Here is a 15,384-nt window from a genome sequence, read left to right on the forward strand (position 1 = left end):
CACTATAGAAAAAACCCCCAAAAAAAAAAAAAAAAAAAAAAAAGAATTTGTGTACAGAAACGCATCTGGCATAATTTCAAGCTGCCAGGTCCAGAACTTGGAACTGCAGTTGGCCATGTGGGAGTCTAGCATCTTAACCATCATGCCACCTGCTGGTCCCTGACACAGTCAAATTCTTCGAAACGGAAAGTAGAATGGTGGTGGCCAGTAGCCAGAGGGAGCAGAATGGGGAATTATTTAATGGAACAGAGAGTGTTACAAGATGAAGAGTTTTGAAGCCTGGCTGCACAACCGTGAGAATGTACTTAAAACCATCACGCACCACATTTACAAACTGTCCAGGTGGTGAATTTACCGTTATGTCTATTTTACTCCAGTGGATGACCATATACATGTGCACAGGCACTCTCAGTACAGCTCAAGAGAACGGCAAGAGAAAAGAACCTTAGCAGACACCAACGAGGAGGATTTCGCCACGATTTCACAAGCCTTACGGAATTTCCCAATAGTCTCATTCCTGTGGGATCCTTGAAAGTGTTAGCTGTCAAACCCTGTTCTCCCAAGCACCCCTTCCCTTTGGCCTGCTATTTAGAAGTAGGTTATGTAAAATCTTCAAGAGGACAGGATTAGGACAAGGAGCTGGGATCTGTCTTTAGCAATATGACCTCGGGAGGTGGCCTACCCTCTTTCATCTCCTGTTTCCTTATCTGCAGGGTCTTTGTGATGCTTGCGCAGGACAACCCATGCAACATCCTCAGCTCTGGCCTCGTATGCAGTTCAGGCGTCAGAAACGTAAGCCGGCATTGCTGCGGTGGGCGTGATTACACCTTACCTGCACATCATACAGGAACTGGAAACGGCTTCTCTTGCTTGCAGCCTCTCTCACAGCCCGGGCCAAGTCCACAGACCCTTTGCCACCAACCGACCAGTGATAGCAGGGGACGGCGTCGAAGGCACCAGCCCGCTTCGCAAGCTCACACACCAAGTCGATCTCGGCGCGGGTGTCCGTCCTAGTGAAGAAAATGTTTGTGGTTTTCCATCTGTCTTCATTTAGTGGTGTTTTTAAAGAAAGACAAACCATTTATACAGAACTTCGCTCCCTAACACTGAATACATCTGAAACATCAAAAGTGGTCACATCGTGTTTAAATAAATCAGACGTAAAGAAAACCATGGGGAGAAAAATCCTCTCCAAGGCAACTCAACTATTTCAAGTTGCTAAAGGTTTTATCGAGAAAATTCCATAACATATCCCTTTGATCATTTTAGACAGAAATGCTGGGTAGATTTTTTTAAAAAAAGTCAGAAAATGGAAATTCACTATGTACATTTCATTTCCCAAGACCATTTTAAGAATATGCTTGCTAAAGCGAAACCAAACTGAACAGAGAGACCGACTGCTACTGCACAGGTTCAGACGAAGCAGAGAAAGACCACGTGCCATGAAGGCACAAACAGAGTTCACAGGGTGGCCCGGCGAACAACCACATTTAAAGTAGAAGATTTCACTTACTTAAAGACATTCAGTGCCACCACGACAGGAACCCCGAAGAGCTGAGCGATCTGAATTTGCTTCTGGAGGTTGCAGCAGCCATCGGCCACCAGCTGGATGTTCTGTTAAAATAAAACCCAAACAGAACCCTGAGTTCCCTCCCAGTAAATGTGCCACACTAAACTGGCAGCCCTACTCGGCCAGACTTCATTTATGTCCATAGTTCCTCACTTCATAGTCCTAGCAGCATCTGAAAAAGATCACTGATCCCTTTTTCTTCCAAGAAAGATGGTTGCAGAAGGAGGCTCACTTGCTCAATAATTTCCAAAAGTATTCTGGGTGCAACGGCATATGTAGGTCTTGAGGCTGGCAGCTGGTTCTGTTGCTGAGGCTGCCAGGACCAAGGCCACCAAGAGGCTGTAGTTGGTGGACAAAAGGCACAAGCTCGGATGGTGAGGAGCCTTGTCCACAGCCTGGGGGCGGGTGGTCCAAATTCCTGGCGCCACCTGTCGGAACTAAAAGGTACTGCTGCCTGCACAGCCAAGTCTATTTACACATTATAAAGCCCACCCTATATCCTTCCAAAGGCAGTTTTTTCCTATACCAGAGAAACACATGGGATAAACTTTGTTTCTGTTTCTCTCCTGGAGACCTTGAGCTATGGCTCTGATGTTGCCCTGTGGCTAGGGGACAGTAGATAAAGTCAACATTCATCTTTTCTTGAGATTTAAATGAATTGAATGGACTTTCTGGAGATTTTTTGCTATTGGGTAAAAAATCCAGTGTACGCTCACTGGAGAGACAGAGAGAGAAAGTGAGGGGACGACAACGCTACAATCCCCTCTCCTCCATTCTCTCGGGATCTTGGGCACACCCACGTGTGTGCCTAGTGTGCTTTAGGTTGCTGGGTCTGGGAACTGTTGTCGACTATATGGGAGTCCAGCGACATCACCACTATGCCATCTGCTCATCCCTTCTCTTGGATTCTTAGAAAAGTACTTTTCTTTTATTCATTCTTTTTCTCCCCCTTCCTTTTTACTGAGAGAGAGAATCCCCCAATGGAGCACGGTCATGTCGTAATACTTTTCCCTCTATTTCCCTCTAATCCCCATTAGGATTTGGGGCATGTATACACACATGTCCGCCATGTTTTTCAAGCTGATGGGGGCTGGGCTGGGATTTAGGCCGGGGTTCAAACTACATTTGGCCTTTTAGGATCCAGTTCTCCATGTACACTGCTTAACTGCTGTGCTAGGGGCCAGCCCTGGGGAAGAACTCTCCTAAGAGGCCACTGGCGGAGAGAAATTTACTGGTTGAGTGTCAACTGCAAGCCAAAGACTACATAGACGTGGACGATTCTTCCCACTGTGTCTAAACAGGCCCTCTCACCTCCTCTGTGTACTCCTTCTTCAGAGGGACACCAGCAGTTACCTGCAATAGGAAGAGACAAAGATTAAGAATCCCATAAAAATGCTTACTCAAGATGATGAAGTTCTGAAAGAAAAAGATATCATGGGTCACTTCTCAAGAAGGTAGGCCTGCGTTTGTGTTTTTAAACTGGGAGCTGGCAGTGTTGGCTAAACATGAAGTCTTGAGGAAAGCTTTTGATGCCTGAGTTCCACCCAGACCGATGAAGTCAGGATTTCTGAGAATGGGAGCCAGGATCAGGGATGTTAAAGGACTGTCCTGGTGCCTCTACTTTGAGCTAACGTTGAGAAGGCTCATACTGTTGCCCATTAGCCTCACATGAAATGGAACTAATCACATGTTTAATGCCTGATTCATAGATGGTATCACCATTCCAAATCACTTTGAAGTAACGGCCATCATTTTCCTTTTCTATCTAGTTTCTCACAATACCCTATGGAGCTGGCAGGGCAGAGGCTGAAAGAAGGCAGGGGTCCTGCCCAAGGTTACACAGCAAACGAGACGTAGGATGGGAACTTGAACGCAACAGAGTTCTGAAACTCCAACTTAGGACCTTCTCACACTTCCCCATTGCGTTTGTCTACAGCCTGTGAATGGTTTAGCTGAAAACTCTAGAGAACACTTTCATTCACCTAGGACATAGTAACTTTCTCTCCTCTCAGTGGAAGAGGCCTGGAAAGTACTAGAAATCCTTCAAAAAAAGTACTTCAGTGACACAATTGCTTTTTGATAATGTGTAGGAACAACAAAAAGTGTTTTCAGATGGACATTTCCAGCAAGAGTATAGACTAAAATAGAGAAAATCTTGCAAATGAAACAACCAAAATGTAGATTAAAAAAAAAAAAAAAACTCTAAACATTGTTGAGCGTGCACATCTGCCTAGTTTCTGCAGAATCCAAGAATTCAGCAAAAGTAGGAAGACTAGGTTATAAGCAAATGCAAAAATTAGAGAGTACAAGGAAACCCAAAACTTGGTTCTTTAAAAGACTAACAAAATTGACAAAACTTTGTAAAATTTAAAAGAAGAGAGAGAAAGAGAATGAAAAAGATTATCATACTGTAGACAGAATTAGTAGATTAACATGACCAAAATTTAAAGACATAGAGACAATATGAAATAGATGAATTCGAAGCTATGTGATCTTTATTAAAACTCATTTAAAAAATAGAAAAACCTAAACAGTCCTAATTCATTTAAAAACTTAAATTTGTACTTAAATCTACCCCCACCAGCAAGCAATAGGCCCAGACAGTTGTACACGTGAGTTCTTCCCAATCTTAGGTAACAAATTGTTCTATCGCTACACAAATCCTCATAGAGTGTACAGAAAGAAAGAATACACTCTAATTTACTTCATGTGGCCAAAATTTCATTCAAATAAGCATGAAAATCCTACTCCAAACATTAGGAAACCAATTAGTAAAATCTACTCATAAAAAGGGGAATATATGCACCAGCTGGGTTTGGTCTCAAAATGTAAGATTCACTTAGTATTTGAAAGTTATGCAATATATAATTAGCAGCATTAATAATAAAAGAGAAAGGGCAGCCCCAAAGTGCAGTGATTAAGCGATGTGCATGTGGAGCTGGGTCCCATACGGCCAACTTTGGTGCAAATTTTGGTCTCAGTGGCTTGAAAAACATATCAGACACAGGTGCATGTGTACCCCAAATCCTGATGAGGGGAAAGATAGAGGGAATATAACTGTGGTATGACCACACCCCACTGGAGGTGCTTCCTCTCTTTTTCTCTCTCCCTCTCTTCCTCTCTTGGTTGTCCCTCTCTCTCTGAGGAAAAAATGAATCGACTTAAAAAAAAAGTCAAGAGAAATTAAAAAATAAAAACAATTTAGATAGGTTACTACATATTAAAAAAATCTTTGAGGAACAGAAATAACCTGCTAAATTATTTAAAAATATAAGTCTATAAAAATACATACAAGGCTTTTAGGAAATAAACTGTAAGCCTTTATTACAAGGTTTTAAATATCTGATCAAGATAGAGATATACACTATCCTTAGAAAGCAGTCAAGTCTCCCCATATCATTAATAGATTTAATGCCATTCCAATAAAAATTGTAAAAACGTTTTTTTGTAAAACTTGATGAGCTAATCCTAAAACACATACATAAATGAAAAGGGTCAATTATAGGTCAGAAAAGCAAGAAAAAATAGAGGAAAGTGGGGGAGCATGCCTTATAGGGTATCAATGTATAATAGACATAGTTAAACATAAATAGACCAGAGCAACTAAAAGGAGATCCCAGAAAGAGATTTACACGTGTATGAAGAATTCATACATCACAAAGCAGGCTGGAAGATCAGAAAGAAAAAAGACCTATTTAAATAAATAGTGCTGGGTTAATTGCTTAATGTAGAATAATGAAATGAGATCTGACCATTGCGGCACATAGTAAAAGTCAGTAACCGTAAGCACGTTGATTCATTTTATGTGCCAGTATGGCTTGGTACCAAGACATTGGGCCAAACATTATCCTGGGTGATTCTGTGAGGGTATTTTGGTTGAGATGAACATGTAAGCTTTGGGCCTTATAAGGTGGGTGGGTCTCAGTTAATCAGTGGAAGGCCTGAATATAACAAAAAGACAGTCCACCTCTAAGCAAAGGAGAATTCTCTAGAAGACTGCCTCAGATTGAAACCGAACCACTCACTCTCCTGGTTCTCCAGACTATTGGCCCAATGTGCAGATCTTGGTCTCCACAACCAAGCGATTCAATTCTGAAATAATAATCTTCACATGCACACACACACACACACACACACACACACACACACTTTACTGATGCTTTTGTTTTTTTGATAAGCCTCATTAAACACAATGGATTTAAAGATGAAACGTATATGTTGACCCCAAAGTGGAGCAGAATATTAGTTCTTAGTTCTCATAGCGTACCAAGAATGGCGAGCATTTGGAAGACCAGAAATAAATTTACGACGACTGGGACTAAAAATGAGCAAGCAAGGGTCATAGGATTTTCCATTGCACGAATTATGGGAAAAAAACAAGCTGAATAAACATAAGCTGCCCGGGTTAAGTGTACAGTGGTAGCAAAAGGCAGTAGAAATTATGATGGATCCAAAACATCACCCCAGTGTTGTTTCAAGAAGGAGTGACAGCGAGATGGGTAATAAGGAATATAGGATTAAGAAGATGAAAGTTTACTATTCAATTATTGAAAACAGTTCAGGGGCCAGGTGGCAAAATGGTTATGTCACTGGACTCCCACACAGTCGGCCACAGTTCGAGTCCCGCACCTGGCGGCTTAAAACTCATGCCAGGTGTGTGTGCATGTGTGTCCGAGATCCTGAGAGGAGAATGGAGAAGGGATTTGCAGCGTGGCCACCACCCTCTGGGGGGTGATTTCTCTTTTTCTGTCTTTCTCTGTCTCTGATGAGCAATGTGCCCTATAGTAAAATTCTCTCCAAAAAAGGAAAGGAAAGGAAAGGAAAGGAAGGAAAAGAAAATAAAGCATTTCTTCAGTACAAACCCTGGAAGATACCAATTAAGACACAGTCCCTAACATCACAGAATTCAGAATTGAATGGGGAGGTAGACAAACAGACACTAGAAAACAACACGAGGCAGAAGGGCTACTCGAGCCCAGGAGAGGGATGCTTGGCTTTGCCGGGATTCCTGACTCCCCTGGATTATCCTCCATTATAACTGCCTATTAACCCTTAGCCTCGGTATAATCCGTCACCGGTGTAGAAGCCTGGCCTTAAGTGGAGGTGGAAGAGGCACAAAAAGATTAATGCGAGAAGAAAATGCAAACACTGTAAAACGGAGTGCATATATTAAAATGAAACGCAATAGGATCATAAATCATGGACAGAGGCCAGAGCCTGGAGAAACACTGAACTGGAAGTCAAAAGCCCTTGAGTTTAAGTCTCGGTGGTCCCCTAAGTAGAAGCGGGACATTATGTGAGCCATTGAATCTCTGTGTCTCAGAGTTTCTCTATAAAAAACCAAACCAGGGGTCAGCTGGTGATGTGATGGTAACGTGGTTGGATCTCAGTGGCCAGCAGTGAGGCCTGAATCCCACACTCGGGGGCCTGAAAAACACACTGGGCACATGTGCACTATGCCCGAAGTCTTGAAAGGAGGGACAAATGGAGACGGGATTGTGGCATAACTATGTCCCATAGAGGGGTGCTTTCTGAGTTCCTTTTTCTCACTTTTTGTCTCTGGTGCACTCGTGTGCCCTCTGACAAAAGTTGCAAACAAAACAATATGAAACGAAAAAAAAAAAAGAAAAAAAAGAAAGAAAGAAAAAAAAAACACCACCAAACCAGACTGAACAATCTCTAAACCGTTTCCAGTATGAAAGAAAGCCTTTTGATTTGATAATTTTCAGAATGGCATGTTAGGGAGGGCGAATTTTAATATGCTATAGTTTGAGTCCCGCCCTCCCCCCAAAGTCATGTTTCGGGACTTGGTTGCATTGTGAAGGTATCACGAGGTGTCTAGAGGAGGGGCTTTGGAGAGGAGACTAGGCTCAATGTCATCAGGTCAGGTCCACATGATGGAAGGCTGGGGGGTTCACAAGAGGAAGGACTGAGACCAGAACAGAGAGACCCAGGGCATAGCCACTCTGCTTGGCTCATGGCCTTGGGGTATCTGGGAATTTTGTAAGACCCCTGCCAGATATGGCCCTGGACCTTGGACTTGTAAGCTGAATAAACTTCAATTTTAATAAATCACTCTGCTTCAGGCATTTTCTATTAGCTATGAAATGGACTAGAACACTCTTAAGTAAGTAGAAATATATTTTGAAAGACTTTTATAGTCTGAAGTCCAGCAGTGACTGTAGAAATAACAGTTTTGAGCAAAATCAGAATTCCTTAAGATTTACTACCACATAATCCATACTGTGTCAATCCGACCTCTGAAATGATGATGAAGCTTTGAGCAAAAATGAAATGCTTCGGCACTTCCTATAACAAGCAGCTTTGAGATTTAGAACATTTTGATCTTTCATTAGAATTCAGCTCAGCAAAGTCAACCAATCCCTATCTTTGTCTGAGGTCTTCAGCTACAGATCTGGCTCTGGTTGCCTGGTGACACCATCCACATTCACTTCCTGACCTATAAAATGGTGTAAAGATAATGCCTCCCTCTTTCGGGACAAAGAATTGCTAAGATGATTAAAGGACATTACAGTGTTTCATGATGACAAGCCTATGTTTGTTTTTGCTATGTAATATTATTGGTTTCATAACTTTTGTGTTCACAGTACACCAGTTAAGAAATCAGACTTGGAGCCAGTGTGTGGCATGATGGTTAAGAACACTGGACTCCCACATGGCTGACCATGGTTCATGTCCCAGACCTGGTGGCTTACTTACTCACTTTCCCTCTTTCTCTCTCTCTCTCTAGCTCTGTCCCTCTCTGGTCAAATTAAAATAAATAAATAAATAAATAAAGTTAAATAAAATAATTCTTTAAAAAAAATCAGACTTGGCAATTTGTCTTAAATATCAATACCATACTGAGAGAGAAACTTCAAAGTGCTTTATTTTAAAATGATCCATCAGTATAAAATTTCTTATTCTCGATTTGGTGATTCCTAAAAATGAAAAATAAAACGAAACTATACATAATTGTCTATGGAAATGGAAAACTTCCATTCAGATGTCTGTAAATTCTATATGTATTAAAACAGGCAGATATCAAAAGGCTTATTTAAAAATGTTAAAAACAGTATGTTGACATTTCTCCCTATCCAGTCGATACAACTATAAGATATCTTCAACAGATAATACCACATTTCTTTGTCCCATTAATGCTTTGCCTTTGTATTTTTCTTCTAAATGTCCTTCCTCAGGCCTTACTCTTCCACACACACTGTATCTGGTACTTACACTTATTTACTGTGTTTCTATATCCTCAGTCAATCAGTTTCAGTCATAGAGTGTGGACACTCGATATATATCACGTGGGGACATACAATGTCTCTCCTTCATAGCTACACTCAAACAATGTGATCGAATGTATAAAATAAAATGAAAAAAAAAAGTATGAGTTTATTTTGGTGCAAGAAAAAAAAGTTAAAACAGAATGTGTGTTGTCCAATAAGGCTCACTTAGAAACCATCAAATGCTGGAGCAGAGTTAAGGTAAACAGCAATACATAGAAACAGAGGGGAAATCGTTTTGGATGAGATCTGATGAATTATAGCACACTGAATCTAAAAAAAAAACCAAACTGTACAAACATAGAAAAACTTCTGCCTCAAAGAAATGGTTCTAATCCACACGTTCTTCATTCAGGAACAAGAACTTCCACCTTCCAATTATCATGTGGTTATCAAATGTTGGCCAAGAATCGGTTACTAGTCTTAAGACTGAAAAGTGGTTATATTATGTACCTTTCCAAAATACTGTTTAGAAATAACTTGGGAGGTGTTGCTGTGTACTCAAATCTACTAAACTCAAAGTGCCTTACAATGGAGATTTGTTAAATAATAAAAAAAAAAGGTTTCAGAAGGGAAATATTTTAGAAAACTGTAGTCATTAAGCAGGCTTAATAGCTTTAAATGTGAAATGCTGCTTTATCTTTTTTTTTTTTTTTTTGGAGAGATTTTCACTATAGGGCATGTGCGCTCGCCAGACAGACAGAGAGAGACATAGAGACAGAAAGCGAGAAATCAGCCCCCAGGGGGAATGGTCACACCGCAATCCCTTCTCCTCCATTCTCCTTTCGGTATCTTGGGCACGCACGCACACGCGCCCGGCGTGAGTTTTAAGCCACCGGGTCTGGGACGCGAACCGCAGTCGACTACGTGAGAGTCCAGCAACATAGCAATTACGCTAACTGCTGATTCCCAAATGCTGTTTTATCTTTAAAAACATTTCTCTCTCTCTTTTTAAAAATTTGCTATAAGGCATGTGTGCTTGCAAGAGAGAGAGAGATAGAGAGAGAGAGAGAAGTAAAGTGAGAACCTCCCCTGGGTTGTGGGGGATGGCCAGACTGCAATCCTTACTCGTTCATTTTCCTCTGGGGATTTTTAGGCACGCCTGCACAAGAACCCAGCATGTCTTTCAAGCTGCCAGGTCTGGGACTTGAACTAAGAAGTAAGCCGTGCGGGATGCAGTCATCTTAAACACCATGTTATCTGGTTGGCCCAAGAACATTTCTTTTATTAGAAAGGAAACGTGAGGACTTACGCTGGGCCCGCCCCCGTGCATCTTCAAGGCTCGCACGGTCGCTACCAGCACCACCACATTTGGCACCAAGCCCGAAGCCCGGCACTTGATGTTGAAGAACTTCTCCATTCCGATATCAGCACCAAAGCCAGCTTCCGTCACTGCAGGAAGCAAGTCGGGAACGTGTTTAGAAACAACAGGTTATGCAGTCATTTTTACAGACAGCTTAACTCACTCACCACTTCTGGCTACGACACCGCAATGCATCATGGTCCTACATAGAGATAGGCACGCTGGTTTTCCATTGTCGTAGGAAATGCTCTATTTCATCACGTTCCCTGAGAGCACGGCTGTCTGCTCTTGTTTCACACTACCAGCCCTAAAGGATTGATTGCCAAGGCCAAGATTTTTCTTCAAGTACTATAATTCTAAACAAGGGCTTTCTTAATACAAATGGAATTTTCAACCTTGCAATCAGGTTTTAAATTGAATCAAAGAACAATGAGAACCTGATTGCAATAGAAGACCCTTTCTTTAAAGAATTATTTATTTTATTTATTATTATCATTGCTCAATTTGACTAGAGAGAGACAGAGAGAGAAAGGGAGAGTGAGAAAGCAAACTACCAGGTCCAGGACTTGAACACACCATGTGGGAGTCCATTGTCTCAACCACCATGCCACCTGCCGGTTCCTCCTTCTTATTCTTTACAACATAGGTAGAATCATTTAGTGCCACCTGGATACGTTTATTCATTGATAAAATTCAGTTTACTTTAGTGACAAAAAATTCTGATAGGTTGGATACAAGAATGAATCTGACTCCAGAATCACAGAAGATACTCATTTGTATACGTCCCCACCCGACTGCTGGAAACGTCACGGCACCCAACCCTGCCTTCTGGGATGCTAGACACCATGTCATTGACACCTTCATAAACAAAGGAGCTCTAGGATTTCACTACTTAAAATGTGACCCACTGCAACAGCAGCAGCACCTGAGAGCTTCTCAGAAATGCAGTACCTTGGGGGACCAGCAGTTAGCGTAATGGTTATGTCGCTGGACTCCCATGTAGTCAACCGTGGTTTGAGTCCTGGACCTGGTGGCTTAAATTCATGCTGGGCGTGTGCTCATGTGTACCCAAGATCCCAAGAAGAGAATGGAGAAGGTATTGCGGCATGGCCATCCCTCTTGTGGGGTGATTTCTTGCTTTCTGTCTCTCTGTCTTTCTGGTGAGTGTACACGCCCTATAGCCACCCCCCCCCCCCGTAAAAAAAAAAAAAAAAGAAAGAAAAAAGAAATGCAGTAACTTGGGCCATACCAGACTTTCTGAATCAGAGTAGGCTATTTTATTTTATTTCTGCCAGAGGGTGCATGAGATTACTAAAAGACAGAGAGAAAGAGGGACAGTGAGAAAACATTCCCACTCCTATGTGGAATGATCACACAGCAATACCCTCTCCACTTCTTGCATCTTTCAGGATTTTGGGCATACATGCACACATGCCCAGATTCCTCTCAAGCTGCCAGGTCTAAGACTCCAGCTGAACAGTCAGCCATGTAGGATCCAGCTACCTTAACTAATATATCATGGGCTGGCCCCAGAATAGGCTTTCTTTCTTTCTTTTCTTTCTTTCTCCCTTCCCTTCCCTTCCCTTCCCTTCCCTTCCCTTCCCTTCCCTTCCCTTCCCTTCCCTTCCCTTCCCTTCCCTTCCCTTCCCTTCCTCCCTACCTTACCTTTCCTTCCCTTCCCTTCCCTTCCCTTCCCTTCCCTTCCCTTCCCTTCCCTTCCCTTCCCTTCCCTCCCCTTCCTGGTGGGTCCAGAACTTGAACCACAGTCGACCATGTGGAAGTCTAGTGCCTTAACCACCATTCCACATGCTGGCTCCCAGAATAGGCCTTTTAATAAGATCCCTGAGTAAGATGAATGCCCATTAAAATGTAGGTCATGCACTGCTCTAGGAAAGGAGTACTAACTGGAATATAAAGGGAACACTTATGAAATATGCATAATGAGGGGGGTCCTCAAAAAAGTTCATGGAAAATATGTATTATGAAAAAACTATGGATGGATTTCAAAATATTTTTGCACAAAATAAACTTGTATTTTAAGTTCACTTTCCCATGAACTTGTCACCCCATATATGCTGAAAGCACAACCGAGATCACAATTCATGGTAGGAAGAGGAACTGACAATAAAATGTAGTGATTTGTTTTTTAAATCTGAATTTGAGGGGCCAGCAAGTGGCATGGTGGTTGGGGCTCTGGACTTCCACATGGCCACCTGTGGTTTGAGTGTTGGATGTAGCAACTTGCTTTCTCGCTTTCCCTCTCTCTCGTCAAATTAAATAATAATGACAAATAAAAAATTAAATAAAATGTTAATTTGAAAAAACAATGTTATTTGTCCCATGCAGCCACTAAATACATACATATTCACAAGAAGAAAGAGAATAATAATGGTACCATTTCACACATAATTTCAAACTCTAACTACATTGATTAATTCAAATTCTTTATGGTTTCCTCTTAGTACGTCACATGCCTATATAACTTCAGTTCCAGAATAGCTAGAACGTTGTAATCTGTTCTTTTCCTTTAAAATGATCCACTTTCTAGCTGTTCTTTCTAACTTTCAAAGTTTATGATTATAAGTGGCAGCTTATAACTCTGTTAAGTCGATGTACCAAGATTCACAAAATTGTTCCGTTATTGAACATTTGGATTGCTTCCAGTATAAACAGTGCTACATTGAAAATGTCTGTGCATCTGACCTTTAATCTCTTCATATTATATTCTTGAAATAAAATCCCAAGGGCAAAGTTATGGGGCCAGAGGATATAAAAAATATTTATGGCCGCTGCTATCTTCTGACAAATTAGGTATATTTCTTCAAAAATACGCAATTTGGAATGTATATAACTACAACCCACTTATCCTTCATTACATTTTCTTTGAGCAACCTACGTAGCAGAAGAACTTGAAGTAGTAAAAAGCATTTCTCTTTACATATTCTTTTTATATTTACATATCTGTAACAGTTCTCGTGACTTTTTTTAGCAGTGGCCAAAAACAGAGACAACTGGTTACAGGAACAAGTCTTATCTCGGTGGGCCCTCCGGTAAAGCTGTTCACTTTAGGATGCCGACTGCATAGTGAACCAAGAGAGGGACCCTTCAGCTGACTTTTGCCAAAGGTTGTAATAGAGGGCACTCCCAGTGGGGAAGGACGGACGGCAGGGCAACCGTCCTGGGCTACACACGACTGTCCTGCAGGTTAGTACCACACATGGGATCCTACATTCCTCCCAGCTGTACAACCTGGAAGAATCATTTAACCCGCTCAGTCTCAATGACCTCATTTGACTCGTTGGAAGGATTAAGTGAGAGAGCACACGTAAAGTACTGAGTTTTTTCATGCAGAGTGAGCGCTCACAAAAATGGCTGACATGATTATCACAAAAAAGATCATTGTTTCTCCCACTTGCTGGACATCATCTTCCATTCTTAAGCATCTGCTGAATTCCTGCTACGTCTAGGCATTTTCTCGGTGGAGGAGGTCCAGTCATTGGTCACTAGCCTCAAGCACTCTAGGGAAGAGGGGGAGACCACCTGTCACTCAACTAGGCAGAACTAGAGGTAGCACATTGGGAGGAAAGGGTCTGTCTGGGATGTGTGGGAAAAGGCGGCTGCAGAGTCAGGCTCTGAGGGACAAATGGGATTTTTCCAAGCAGGAAAATAAGGAGTTGAGTGATGGAAGGCGAGAGCATAAGGGGAGGAAAGAAGAATTCCATATATAAAGGTTAGGACAAGAGCAGACATGCAGAATTTTGGGCCCAGCACCAATGTGCCAAGATAAAGAGACATGATCTGTCATAAGAGAAGCCACATTTCAACCCATCAGACCTGCTCTGTGGCCTGATCAGGGTGAGGCAGCGAGGACTCAAGAAGCCAGCATTGAAAGAACATCACCATCCATATATATGTATATATGAAAAGAATATGTGTGAGCATACATATGAATGTAACATATATGTAATATCTGTATTTCACTACACTCCCCTGATAAGTCTAAACTTCACAAGCATGAAGACCATGTCTATTGGAGTAACACATCAAGACACATAGAAGGCACTGACTGAGCCATCATTCATTCATACGTGTGTGCACGTGTATGCATACACATGTGTGTGTGTGATAATGTTGGGACATTAGGAAAGTCATGGTGCATTTTTGCATAGAAAAATGCAGAAAACTATGTCATGACTTTTCCAAAGACCTTTATCTCCATGTTAAATAAAAAGGTAGTAGTGGAATAGAAACTTTTAAAACTTTTGCCAGAGGGCGACAACAACAATGACAACACATTACATTTGTAATCATTTAATCTCTTGAAAAGCTATAAACTACTGTATAATTTCATTTAAAACCCTAGCTCTTCTCAGGCTGGCTCCATGGCACAGTGGTAATGCACTGCTCAAGGGAAGCCAGATCCCACATGAGGATTGCAGTTAGACTCCCAGCCCAGTCAGCATGAAGCTCGCTGGCATGTGCATGAGTGCCTAAGGTCTGATGGCCTGGAGGGTTGGAGAAGGGGTTAATGGAGTGACTAAATGCCGTGGAGGAAGCTCATCGCTTTCTCTCTCTTTTCCTCTCTCTCTCTCTCATGACTGTGCACAGTCTCTATCAAGAATAAAGGAGGGATTGAGCCGGCCAGCAGTTCCGGACACCAGGCGGACTGAGGCTGCAGACCCGACCCTACTGAAGCTCCACGCATCCCCACCGTTCTTTTGGACCCCAGGTTGGTTGCCTTTGACTTTAAGGTGAACCCCCACCCCTCCCCACCCGAAACCTGGATCGAGCCGGCCAGCAGTTCCGGACACCAGGTGGACTGAGGCTGCAGGCCCGACCAACCTGGTACTGTCATTCATTGTCTGATCCCTTTCCACTAGGCTTTGGACTCTTTGAATTTTGGTGATTTGAGTAGCGCGCTTTCTTTTTCCATTTTGTTTTTCTTTGCTCTTGGGGTGTTGCTTATTTGGTCAGTTGAAGTCTCACCACTCCTTAGATACAGCGAGGACTTTCAGCCTTCCAGGGCTAGTGGCAACAGTTAATGGTAATTATGAGTAACAGGTAGGCCAACCATAAGATAAATCATCAATCCTCTAAGCCTGTACAACTTTTAAGAATCAGAGATACCTTAAATAAGTTAGCAAGAAACATATAGATTACCTGATGACTAAGAACAATCGCAAAGGCTCAAGAAATATGAGCAACCAACAAAAGGCCTCTCC

General features: G+C 42.0%; 1 protein-coding gene across 1 annotated transcript in view; it reads right to left on the reverse strand.

Annotated features, from left to right (window-relative positions):
- The window catches only part of MTHFD1L (methylenetetrahydrofolate dehydrogenase (NADP+ dependent) 1 like), a gene marked incomplete at its 5' end in the record, with an annotated part of 230,669 nt that overhangs the window by 94,792 nt on the left and 120,493 nt on the right, over positions 1-15,384 (reverse strand). The window contains 4 exon segments of the mRNA XM_027769896.1: positions 833-1,010; positions 1,514-1,614; positions 2,882-2,923; positions 10,112-10,251. Coding sequence (XP_027625697.1) covers positions 833-1,010; positions 1,514-1,614; positions 2,882-2,923; positions 10,112-10,251 — 461 coding nt within the window.

This window comes from Tupaia chinensis, unplaced genomic scaffold (genome assembly GCF_000334495.1).
Source record: "Tupaia chinensis unplaced genomic scaffold, TupChi_1.0 Scaffold000014_1, whole genome shotgun sequence".
Classification (NCBI taxonomy): domain Eukaryota; kingdom Metazoa; phylum Chordata; class Mammalia; order Scandentia; family Tupaiidae; genus Tupaia; species Tupaia belangeri.